Here is a 13,021-nt window from a genome sequence, read left to right as displayed (position 1 = left end):
TCCTGCTACTTTACCAAATTCATTGATTATCTCTAGTAGTTTTCTGGTAGCATCTTTAGGATTCTCTGTGTATAATATCATGTCATTTGCAAACAGTGACAGCTTTACTTCTTCTTTTCCAATTAGCATTCCTTTTATTTCTTTTTCTTCTCTAATTGCTGTGGCTAAAACTTCCAAAACTATATTGAATAATAGTGGTGAGAGTGGACAACCTTGTCTTGTTCCTGATCTTAGAGGAAATGTTTCCAATTTTTCATCATTGAGAATGATGTTGGCCATGGGTTTGTCATATATGGCCTTTATTATGTTGAGGTAAGTTCCCTCTATGCCTACTTTCTGGAGGGTTTTTATCATAAATGCGTGTTGAATTTTGTCAAAAGCTTTTTCTGCATCTGTTGAGATGATCATATGGTTTTTCTCCTTCATTTGTTAATGTGGTTTATCACATTGATTGATTTGCATATATTGAAGAATCCTTGCATTCCTGGGATAAACTCCACTTGATCATGGTGTATGATCCTTTTAATGTGCTGTTGGATTCCGTTTGCTACTATTTTGTTAGGGATTTTTGCATCTATGTTCATCAGTGATATTGGTCCATAGTTTTCTTTGTGACATCTTTGTCTGGTTTTGGTATCAGGGTGATTGTGGTCTCATAGAATGAGTTTGGGAGTGATCCTCCCTCTGCTATATTTTGGAAGAGTTTGAGAAGGATAGGTGTTAGCTCTTCTCTAAATGCTTGATATAATTCGCCTGTGAAGTCATCTGGTCCTGGTCTTTTGTTTGTTGGAAGATTTTTAATCACAGTCTCAATTTCAGTGCTTGTGATTCGTCTGTTTATATTTTCTATTTCTTCCTGGTTCAGTCTCAGAAGGTTGTGCGTTTCTAAGAATTTGTCCATTTCTTCCAGGTTGTCTATTTTATTGGCATATAGTTGCTTGTAGTAATCTCTCATGATCCTTTGTATTTCTGCAGTGTCTGTTGATACTTCTCCTTTTTCATTTCTAATTCTATTGATTTGAGTCCTCTCCCTTTTTTTCTTGATGAGTCTGGCTAATGGTTTATCAATTTTGTTTACCTTATCAAAGAACAAGCTTTTAGTTTTATTGATATTTGCTATCATTTCCTTCATTTCTTTTTCATTTCTTTCTCATCTGATCTTTATGATTCCTTTCCTCCGGCTAACTTTGGGTGTTTTTTGTTCTTCTTTCTCTAATTTATTTAGGTGTAAGTTTAGGTTGTTTATTTGAGATGTTTCTTGTCTCTTGAGGTAAGATTGTATTGCTATAAACTTCCCTCTTAGAACTGCTTTTGCTGCATCCCATGGGCTTTGGGTCATCGTGTTTTCATTGTCATTTTTTTCTAGGTATTTTTTGATTTCCTCTTTGATTTCTTCAGTGATCTCTTGGTTATTAAGTAGTGTATTTTTTATGCTCCATGTTTTTGTATTTTTTACAGATTCTTTCCTGTAATTGATATCTAGTCTGATAGCATTGTGGTCGGAAAAGATACTTGATATGATTTCAATTTTCTTAAATTTACGCAGGCTTGATTTGTGACCCAAGATATGATCTATCCTGGAGAATGTTCCATGAGCAGTTGAGAAGAAAGTGTATTCTGTTGTTTTTGGATGGAATGGGCTATAAATATCAATTAAATCCATCTTGTTTAATGTATCATTTAAAGCGTTTGTCCTTATTTATATTCATTTTGGATGATCTGTCCATTGGTGAAAGTGGGGTGTTAAAGTCCCCTACTATGATTGTGTTACTGTCCATTTCCCCTTTTATGGCTGTTAGCATTTGCCTTATGTATTGATGTTCTCCTATGTTGGGTGCATAAATATTTACAATTCTTGTATCTTTTCTTGGATTGATCCCTTGATCATTATGTAGTGTCCTTCTTTGTCTCTTGTAATAGTCTTTATTTTAAAGTCTATTTTGTGTGATATGAGAATTGCTACTCCAGCTTTCTTTTGATTTCCATTTGCAAGGAATCTTTTTTTCCATCCCCTCACTTTCAGTCTGTATGTGTCCCTAGGTCTGAAGTGGGTCCTTTGTAGACAGCATAGATATGGGTCTTGTTTCTGTATCCATTCAGCCAGTTTATATATTTTGGTTAGAGCATTTAATCCATTTACATTTAAGGTAATTATTGATATTTATGTTCCTATTACCATTTTCTTAATTGTTTTGGGTTTGTTAAAGTAGGTCTTTTCTTTCTCTTGTGTTTCTTGCCTAGAGAAGTTCATTTAGCAGTTGTTGTAAAGCTGGTTTGGTGGTGCTGAATTCTCTTAGCTTTTGCTTGTCTGTAAAGGTTTTAATTCCTCCGTCGAATCTGAATGAGATCCTTGCTCAGTAGAGTAATCTTGGTTGTAGGTTTTTCCCTTTCATCACTTTAAAAAATGTCCTGCCACTCCCTTCTGGCTTGCAGAGTTTCTGCTGCAAGATCAGCTGTTAACCTTATGGGGATTCCCTTGTGTGTTATTTGTTGCTTTTCCCTTGCTGCTTTTAATATATTTTCTTTGTATTTAATTTTGATAGTTTGATTAATATGTGTCTTGGCGTGTTTCTCCTTGGATTTATCATGTATGGGACTCTCTGTGCTTCCTGGACTTGATTAACTACTTCCTTTCCCATATTAGGGAAGTTTTCAACTATAATCTCTTCAAATATTTTCTCAGTCCCTTTCTTTTTCTCTTCTTCTTCTGGCACCCCTATAATTCAGAAGTTCGTGCATTTAGTGTTGTCCCAGAGGTCTCTGAGACTGTCCTCAATTCTTTTCATTCTTTTTTCTTTATTCTGCTCTGCAGTAGTGATTTCCACTGTTTTGTCTTCCTGGTCATGTATCCATTCTTCTGCCTCAGTTATTCTGGTACTGATTCCTTCTAGAGAATTTTTAATTTCATTTATTGTGTTGTTCATCATTGTTTGTTTGCTCTTTAGTTCTTCTAGGTCCTTGTTAAACGTTTCTTGTATTTTCTCCATTCTATTTCCAAGTTTTGGATCATCTTTACTATCATTACTCAGAATTCCTTTTCAGGTAGACTGCCTATTTCCTCTTCTTTTGTTTGGTCTGCTGGGTTTTTACATTGCTCTTTCATCTGCTGTGTGTTTCTCTGTCTTCTCATTTTGCTTATCTTACTGTGTTTGGGGTCTCCTTTTCACAGGCTGCAGGTTCATAGTTCTCATTGTTTTTGGTGTCTGCCCCCAGTGGCTAAGGTTGCTTCAGTGGGTTGTGTAGGCTTCCTGGTGGAGGGGACTGGTGCCTGTGTTCTGGTGGATGAGGCTGGATCTTGTCTTTCTGGTGGGCAGGACCATATCTGGTGTTGTGTTTTGGGGTGTCTGTGACCATATTATGATTTCAGGCAGCCTGTCTGCTAATGAGCGGGTTGTGTTCCTGTCTTGCTAGTTGTTTGGCATAGGGTGTTCAGTACTGTAGCTTGCTGGTAATTGAGTGGAGCTGGGTCTTAGTGTTGAGATGTAGATCTCTGGGAGACCTTTTGCCATTTGATATTACATGGAGCCAGGAGGTCTCTGGTGGACCATTATCCTGAACTCAGCTCTCTCACCTCAGAGGCACAGGATGACACCCGGCTAAGCACCAAGACCCGGAAATCCACACGACTTAGAAGAAAAGGGAGAAATAAATACATAAATACATAAATAAATAAAATAAAAGTTATTTTAAAAGTAATTATTAAAAATTTTTTAAATTAAAAAGTAATAAAAAAATAAAAGAAAAAAGTGAGCAACCAAACCAAAAAACAAATCCACCAATGATAACAGGTGCTAAAAACTATACTAAAACAAACAAAAAACGGACAGACAGAATCCTATGACAAATGGTAAAAGCAAAGCTATACAGACAAAATCACATAAAGAAGCATAAACATACACACTCACAAAAAGAGAAAAAGGAAAAATATATATTTATCTACATATTAAAAAAAAAAGGAGAAAGAGAGCAACCAAATCAATAAACAAATCTACCAATGATAATAAACTCTAAATACTAAACTAAGATAAACATAAAGCCAGTAACAAGTTAGACGCAGAAAGCAAACCCCAAGTCTACATTTGCTCCCAAAGTCCACTGCCTCAATTTTGGGATGATTCGTTGTCTATTCAGGTATTCCACAGATGCAGGGTACATCATGTTGATTGTGGAGATTTAATCTGCTACTCCTGGGGCTGCTGGGAGACATTTCCCTTTCTCTTCTTTGTTCGCACAGCTCCTGGGGTTCAGCATTGGATTTGGCCCCACCTCTGCATGTAGGTCACCTGAGGGTATCTGTTCCCCGCCCAGACAGGACGGGGTTAAAGAAGCAGCTGATTCGGGGGCTCTGGCTCAGTCAGGTCGGGGGGAGGGAGGGGTACGGAATGTGGGGCGAGCCTGCGGCAGCAGAGGTCAGCATGACATTACACCAGCCTGAGGCCGCCGTGTGTTCTCCCAGGGAAGTTGTCCCTGGATCACGGGACCCTGGCAGTGGCAGGCTGCACAGGCTCCCGGGAGGGGTGGTGTGGAGAGTGACCTGTGCTCACACACAGGCTTCTTGGTGGCGGCAGCAGCAGCCTTAGCGTTTCATGCCCGTCTCTGATGTCCGTGCTGATAGCCGCGGCTCGCGCCCGTCTCTGGAGCTCGTTTAGATGGTGCTCTTAATCCCCTCTCCTCACGCACCCCAAAACAACGGTTTCTTGCCTCTTAGGCAGGTCCAGACTTTTCCCTGGACTCCCTCCCGGCTAGCTGTGGCGCACTAGCCCCCTTCAGGCTGTGTTCACGCAGCCAACCCCAGCCCTCTCCCTGCGCTCCGACAGAAGCCTGAGCCTCAGCTCCCAGCCCCCGCCTGCCGCAGCGGGTGAGCCGACAAGCGTCTTGGGCTGGTGAGCGCTGGTCGGCACCGATCCTCTGTGCGGGAATCTCTCTGCTTTGCCCTCTGCACCCCTGTTGCTGCGCTCTCCTCCGTGGCTCCGAAGCTTCCCCCCTCCGCCACCCACAGTCTCCGCCCGTGAAGGGGCTTCCTAGTGTGTGGAAATCTTTCCTCCTTCACAGCTCCCTCCCCGAGGTGCAGGTCCCGTCCCTATTTTTTGTCTCTGCTTTTTCTTTTTTCTTTCGTCCTACCCAGGTACGTGGGGAGTTTCTTGCCTTTTGGGAGGTCAGAGGTCTTATGCCAGTGTTCAGTGTGTTCCGTAGGAGTTGTTCCACATGTAGATGTATTTCTGACGTATTTGTGGGGAGGAAGGTGATCTCCACGTCTTACTCCTCCGCCATCTTGAAGGTCTCCCTGTGCCCAGGCTTTTGACAAGGCTTTTTTCCTCAACCCTCAGGGCTCAGCTCAATTGTAGGCTCTTCAGAGAGACCTCCACAGACACCGTCCTATCTAGTTACCTGCTAACTTGCTTTTTCCCTTCAGAGTATGCAGCATAAGCAGTATCATCTTATTTTTTTAATTTGCTATTTATTGTTAGTCTCCTCCAGTCATCCAAGTGAGTTCCACAAACGCAAAGATCTCACATGCCTTGTTCATCCTCTACCTCTAGCACCAAGCACAGCAGCTGATCCATGTAAGACCTTCTAAGTATTTGTTGAATGAATGGATGGTGTCCTGGGGGTACAAACATGAATAAGACAGAGTCTTCCCAGTTTTCCTGACTCACTTTACCCAAGCCAGAAGCCTAAGAGATATCCTGGACTCCTCCTCTCCATGATCCAATTTGATGAAGTCCTTTGGTCCTTATTGTTTCTCAGCTGGATTACTGTAATAGTATCTCGATCCTGATTTTTCCACATTTAGTCTTCCCCACATTTCAAACTCCAGACCATCTTCCAAACTTACATATCTATTTATAAGTGATAGGCATGTTCTCCAGCTAATCCAAGATTAGTAAAATGTGATTTCTCATGCAGATAAAAATAAACATGAGTTCCAATATTTTCCCCACATTCCACTTTGTAGACTGCTACATTCAAAGCACCTCCAACACTGACATTTACAAAATGCATATCTGATTATATTGCTCTGTTTTAAATTACTGCAGCAATTCTTCAGTACCTTTAAGATTTGATCGTATGAATTTTATCCTTTGTTTTGTTAATATGGTGTGGCACATTGATAGATGTACATCTGTTGAACCATCCTTGCATCCCTGGAAAAATTCCACTTGATCATGGTGTATGATTCTTTTAATGTATTGTTGAATTTGGTTTGCTAATATTTTGTTGAGGATTTCCACATGTAAAAGAATGAAGTTGAACCCCCTTCCTCACACCATATACAACATTTGACTCAAAATTGACTATAGACCTAAATGATAAAACCCTTAGAAAAAACATAAGAGTAAATCTTTGTGACCTTGAGTTAGGCAAAGCCTTCTTACGCATGACAACAAAAGTGCAGTAACCGAAGAAAAAATAGGTAAGTTGGACTTCGTCAATATTAAAAACTTTTATGCTTCAAAGTCACCACCAAGAAAGTGAAAAGACAGCCCGCAGAATGGGAGCAAATATTTGTAAATCATATATCTGCTAAAGGCTCTGTATCTAGAATACAAACACTTACAAATCAATAACAAAAAGTCTACTCAATTTTAAAATGGGTCAAAGATCTGAATAAATATACAAATGGCTAATAAGCACATGAAAAGATGCTCCACATCATTAGCCATTAGGCAAGTGCAAATTAAAACCACGGTTACACTGTAGAATGGTAGTTGCCAGGGACTGGGGTGAGGGGGAAATAGGGAGTTGTTATTTAATGAGAGTAGAGTTTCAGTTTTGCAAGATGAAAAATTCTGGAGATCTATTTTGCGACAGTGTGATGTACTTAATGCTACTAAACTATACATTTTTAAAGAGTTAGGATGGTAAATTTTATGTTATGTATTTTTTACCCAGTTAAAAAATTTTGATACCACTTCACACCCACTAGGATGGCAATAATAAAAAACATAATAACAAGTGTTGGTGAGGATGTGGGAAAATTGGAACACTATACATTGCTGGTAAGAACATAAAATGGTGCAGCTGCTTTGAAAACAGTTGGGAAGTTCCTCAAAATGTTCATTGTAGAATTTTGATATGAACCAGCACTTCCACTTGTAGGTATATACCCAAGATTAATGAAAACATATGTCCATGTGAAAACTTGTAGCCAATGTCCACAGCAGCATTTTTCATAAGAGCCAAAAAGTGAAAAAAATCTAAATGTCCATAAATTGATGAATGGATAAACACAGTGTGGTATACCTATGCAATGGAATATTATTTGGCAATAAAAAGAAATAAAATACTGATTTATGCTGTAACATGGATGAACCTTAAAAACATTATGCTAAGTAATGTTCTGTGGCCAGTCAAAAAAGGCCACATATTGTGTGTAATTCTACATGTGATCCCATTCCATGTAATGTCCAGGACAGGCAAATCTATACTACAAAGAAAGTAAATCGGTGGTTGCATAGGGTTGGGGAAACATGGCAGGGATTGGGGGTGATGGCTAATGCACACAGGGTTTTTCGTGTGGTTAATCAAAATGTTCTAATATTGACTGTAGGGGTGGTTGGAAAGCTTTGTGAGTACATTAAACCCTTGAATGGGGCAACTGTATTGATATGGCATTTAAACTATATCTCTATTAAGCTGTTAAAAAGAAAAAAATGGCAAAAACAAAAAAGGCCATGCAGCTTTTGCCTTGTTCACTAAAAACACTTACTCTTGGAATCCTGAGCCCCCATTTAAGGAATGACTACCCTGAGGCCACCTGGCCGTGACAAAGTCCAAGCCACATGGAGAGGCCACAAGTTGTCCTAGCTTGGCCCGGCTTTCAAGTCATCACAGCCCAGGCACCAAATACGTAAATGAAGAGCCTTCAGATGATTTTAGTCCTCTGGACTTTGAGTCACTTTAGTCATTTGGGTCTTCCCAACTAAGGTCCCAGACAGGCCCATCCCTGCCATACCCGGTCCCAATACCTGACTACACAATCTGTGAGTATAATAAAATGGTGATGCTTTTATACAACTCCATTTTGGGATGGTTTGTAAAGCCCACGCTTCTGGTTTTCCTCCTACCTCACCGTCTACTTCTCAGTGTACTTGTTCCTCCCAATCTCCCTGAATGCTGGAGTATCCCCTCAGTCCATGGACCACTTCTATTCCTGTGCTCACGTCGTCGGTGATCTCATGCAGACTCATGGCTTTAAATGCCATGCTGATGACATTGCATCAAGAAAAGATGAAATCTATCAGCCAGATCTTTCCCCTGAACTTCAGAGTACTATATTCACCTGCTTAGTTGAGATCCCTACTTGGATTTCCAACTGGCATCCAAAATGGAACAAAAACAAAATTGCTCTTTTCCTCCAAACCTACCTTTTCCCAATTGTTTCCATCTCAGTAAATTGCACCTCTCAGCCTTGCAGTGGTTAAGGCGTCTTTGTCTAGATATACATGCTCACTTCCTGGCCTTCTACAGGTCTCTATTATCCTGGTGAGGCCTTCCTTGACCATCGTATTTGAAGTAGAATCCTCACTTCCATCCTTCACATTCCCGACTCATTCATCCCAGCTTTGATTTTCTCCATAGCACTTAATCTCCACCTGATATATGGTATTGCTTACTAATTTCTCTCTCTCTCTCTACTAGAATGTAAGGCCTATGAAGGCACGGGTTTTTGCCTATTTTTTTTTTACTGCCGTATTCTCATGCCCACACAACGTGTAATGTCTTTGGCACTCGTTAATTTTTCAATTACTGAATGAATAATTAAATGAGTTCAGGGAGCAAACAGAGATGAGATCAATAACACAAGCAGTGTTGGCCTCAGAAGTATCAATCTATGTAATATACCTCCTCTTTGGAGGAAGAGAGAAAAGAATGTCTACTGGCTTTGAACATCTAAACAAAGCAGTAATGGTAATACCTGTCACACATAGAGCTTACTATGTGCTATGCCCAGGTCTAAGCACTTCACATGTATTAACTGGTATAAAACTCAACAGCCTATAGCTAGGTTCTATTATCACTATTTTTCTAGATGAGGAAACTGATCAGAGTGAGTGAGGTTAAATAATTTGTCCAAGGGACAAGTGGCAGAGCTGGGAAAAAAACCAAGATATATGACTTTGGGGGTCTATCATCTTCACCTACCTTTTTTTTGTGTGTGTGTGCGGTACGCGGGACTCACTGTTGCGGCCTCTCCCGTTGCGAAGCACAGGCTCCAGATGCGCAGGCTCAGCGGTCACGGCTCACGGGCCCAGCCGCTCCGCGGCACGTGAGATCTTCCCGAACCGGGGCACGAACCCGTGTCCCCTGCATTGGCAGGCGGACTCTCAACCGCTGCGCCACCAGGGAAGCCCTTCACCTACCTTTTGAAGGTTGTTTTCTGAAAGTGAGACAGCAGTGGTGGGGTACAAAACTTGACAAGAGTGGAAGAGAAATAGCTATTGGGAGTTCGGTAGGGGGTCCATTAGGAAAACAATAAAAGGATTGTTGAGCAGCAGTGAAGACCTGGAAGCAACTAAGCAGAGAGGCTTCATGGTGGACTCCATAAATTGGTTAGACCACTTGACCTTCTGTGGTAACAGCAGGAAAGAAACATAGTTGAGGTAAGCCAAGCGTGTGGGTTGCTGGGGCAGGTAGAGTGGAGAGGCCAAGAAAGCAAGGCAACATGGTAACACATTTGAAACAGCTGAGCCAGCAACCCAGGAGCAAGTTTATGAATTATTAGAATAGACTCAGGGACCCAGGAACTAGAGGTCATGATGACGAGAGAGAAACAATTCAGAAGAAATATAATATAGGGAGATATGAAAAGAGAGGGGAATTCAGTGTTCAAAATCTAGGTAATGGAGTTAGGGAATTATCCAGTGGAATAAGGGCCATCTGAGGCAGGAATGAGTAGAAGAGGCTGAAATCACCTCCACCGACCCTTCCTAAACCCCAGATTACCTATATTGATGCTACAAATTCCCACAAGCCAAGACAAAATTTCATTCCACAATTAATGAGGCTTAAAAAATACAATAGTCTCAGTGGGAGGTAATTCACGATTATCTGTGATGTGATGAGACGATTTGTGTTGTGTCCTTAAGCAACAGTTTTTAAGTTCCTCCCCTAGAGCTGGTTTCGACATTAAGAACCCTCATAGGTACCAAGTTGGGAAGAAAGGGTCACTGAAGGAGGAGGTGGCTACTCACCTATCAGGTCTGCTTAATGTATCCCTGGTTGAGATTTTTGGAAAGTACCAACTACTCTACATAAAGCAAATGTTTTATCTAATGATCCATAAAATAAATAAAATGCTTTTGTAGATGTTCTCACAAGATGTCCCTTATACACTGCTATTGGCAAATTCTGCCATAAGCCTCTAAGAGACACTGTACTTGTTTTTACTTGATTACTTACCAAATTCCTCATATTTATTACTACTGAGGTCAGGAAAAACAATTCCTTTAGTTGCAGCAAGGGGAGCTGAGGGCAAATCATCTTTAAGAGTTATGAAAAATAATGGGTGAATGGATAAATGAAATGTGGTATATACATATAATGGAATATTATTCAGTCTTAAAAAGGCAGGAAATTCTGATACATGCTGCAACATAGAGGAACCTTGAAAACACTGTACTCAATGAAATAAGCCAGACATTGAAATGAAATAAGCCAGACAATGAAATAAGCCAATCAATATTGTATGATTCCATGTATATGAAGTACTTAGAATAGTCAAATTCATAGAGACAGAAAGTAGAATGGTGGTTGCCCAGGAGCTGAAGGGAGGGGTAATGGGGAGTTACTGTTTGATGGGTATAGAGTTTCAGTCTGGGATGATGGAAAAATTCTGAAGATGGATACTGGTAGTGGTCACATAACAATGTGAAAGTACTTAATGCCACCAAATTGTATACTTAAGAATGGTTAAAATGATAAATTTTATGTTATGTATATTTTACTACAATTTAAAAAAAGTTATGAAAAACGGAATAAGATTGCAGGTGGAAGCTATCTCAGATGAGAAAGCAACTATGTATCTAGGACAGTTTAGGTACACATAGATCTGTAAAGGGAAGCAGGATGGATAGGATGGGCAAAATGATCCCTGAGTATTCCCCCAACTGAACTACAAAGTGAATTTCCCAGATGAACTGCTATACAGCTAGCCAACTGCAGCAGGGACTGTAGCATTTGACCACCCTGCTTCCAGGGATAGAATTAGAACAGGGCCTTAGGAATTACTAAGATAGGGATGTGCTTCTAATAAGCCATCAATGCTTCTGTTAGGGACAAATACTTGGAGGTCAGGAGCCTTGTCTGATTCTTTGTAGCCCAGACTCCCAAAAGGTATCTGGCCCCTAGAAGGTATTTAGTACATAGCTATTGAACATAGAGGAAATTTGATTTGGTTTATAAAACGGAGAATAGGTAATATCTTTTTGAGAGTGTTATATTTGATGGGAATGAAATAATAGTACATAAACACACTGATACAAAGATAAGGCATTATTCTTAATACAAACAGGACAAATGAGGCTTGGAAATCTCCCTGCATGTCACAGTTTATTTGCCATGATCTAATTTCTTAGTGAGTTAGAGGTAATTTCCACTGAAGAAACAGGAAGCTCTGATTTACTTTTTTCTTCTTACTCATCTTGAGAAAAGTGGGGAATGGGGCTTTTTTGACTATCAGGTTACTCAACTCTTAAGAGGATGTAACAAAGGATGAACAAAGTGATTTACTATTCAGAAGGACATGGGGTTTACTTAGAATAAAAAACACCCTAGAAAAAAAGAGTCACTTGTTTCTTTTAGTGATTTTTCTGGCTCTAAACCCCTTCAGTTTTGATGGGTTCGTGTGCAGGAGGAACTCTAAGGTAAGGCATTGAGAGCCTTGCAGATCTTCCCTGGTAGGTCACATCCAGCTACTCTAATCATATTGGACAATACATTTAATTATCCAATAAATTTTATTATCCATGTTTTATATATCTGCTTCCTATAAATGAGTATCATTTAAGTCTATGATACACTGAGAACAGTCAAGAATTGTTTCTTGCATTTATGATTTAAGAAGCTATATTTAAAAATTAAGACGTGTTTATGTGACTATAATTATAAGGAAAATTAGAAACCGAACAGCTGGATATTTATAAAAACGGATATTTCAGGAAAGGAGTTAAAGTTAGAAGCCCTTTCCAACTCTTTTGTAAACCAGAGAACATAGAATTATTTTAAGAAGGATTTCATTTTTACCCAACTGCATTCTAGATTTCGTCAAAGGAAAAACATTCAGAAATCTTAAGACTTTTACTTCCTTGAATTTTAGATGGATTGCTTTTCAGAATTTTTCTAATCAACATTACGTGAAATCCTCTAGCTGATAAAAGGCCAAATGTTTACATTCTTCTCAAGAGGTTGAATGAATTTTTATGCATTGACCCAGAATGGGATTCCAGTATTTGCCATACTGAAGAGCAAGGAATAATTAATTTTCACCATCCATGTACCGTACAAATATGAAGTTAAAATAGAATTTTCACTGACGGTTAACACTGTAGATTCCATGTTATGATTAGTTCCAAGAACACAAGAACACTGCATCTTCAGTGGGAAGTGTACTTCTCAGTTGTAACAACATCCTCAGAGACTTTTCAGTTTGTCTTTACCTTGCTCTTTTTGACTGCAAAGTGCAAAAGATTCTCGAACGAACTGCCTGCACATTGGGCACTGCTGAAAATACTTAACGCAGCCATCACACAAGCACGTGTGTCTACATGGCAAGAGCACCCAGTTCACGGTCCCATTCTGGCAAACCACGCAGTCCTTGCTATTCTCTTCTGGAGGCTCCATCTCACTTTCAGATAGTCCAGCCTTTTCCAGCAAACTTCGGTCTGTGTTTTTTTCCTCTGGAGAGGAACTGCTGGAGGGAGTGGAATTATTATTTGCCGACATGAAAAGTTGCTGAAAATCAAAGAAACACATGTAAAGATATTACAAATGACAATTACGCTTCAAATCCGGGGGTCAT

The 13,021-nt window shown here is 39.9% G+C and overlaps 1 protein-coding gene across 1 annotated transcript in view; it reads right to left on the bottom strand.

Moving 5' to 3' along the window:
* Positions 1–11,424: 11,424 nt before the first annotated feature.
* CGRRF1 (cell growth regulator with ring finger domain 1) overlaps positions 11,425–13,021 on the bottom strand; it is a 29,724-nt gene continuing 28,127 nt past the window's right edge. The window contains exon 6 of the mRNA XM_032624669.1: positions 11,425–12,954. Coding sequence (XP_032480560.1) covers positions 12,634–12,954 — 321 coding nt within the window. The 3' untranslated portion in view covers positions 11,425–12,633. The remainder of the gene's footprint in view (positions 12,955–13,021) is intronic.

Source organism: Phocoena sinus, chromosome 2 (assembly GCF_008692025.1).
Source record: "Phocoena sinus isolate mPhoSin1 chromosome 2, mPhoSin1.pri, whole genome shotgun sequence".
NCBI lineage: Eukaryota > Metazoa > Chordata > Mammalia > Artiodactyla > Phocoenidae > Phocoena > Phocoena sinus.
The sequence above is the reverse complement of the archived record's forward strand: the minus strand, read 5'-3'. Positions and strand labels throughout refer to the sequence as shown.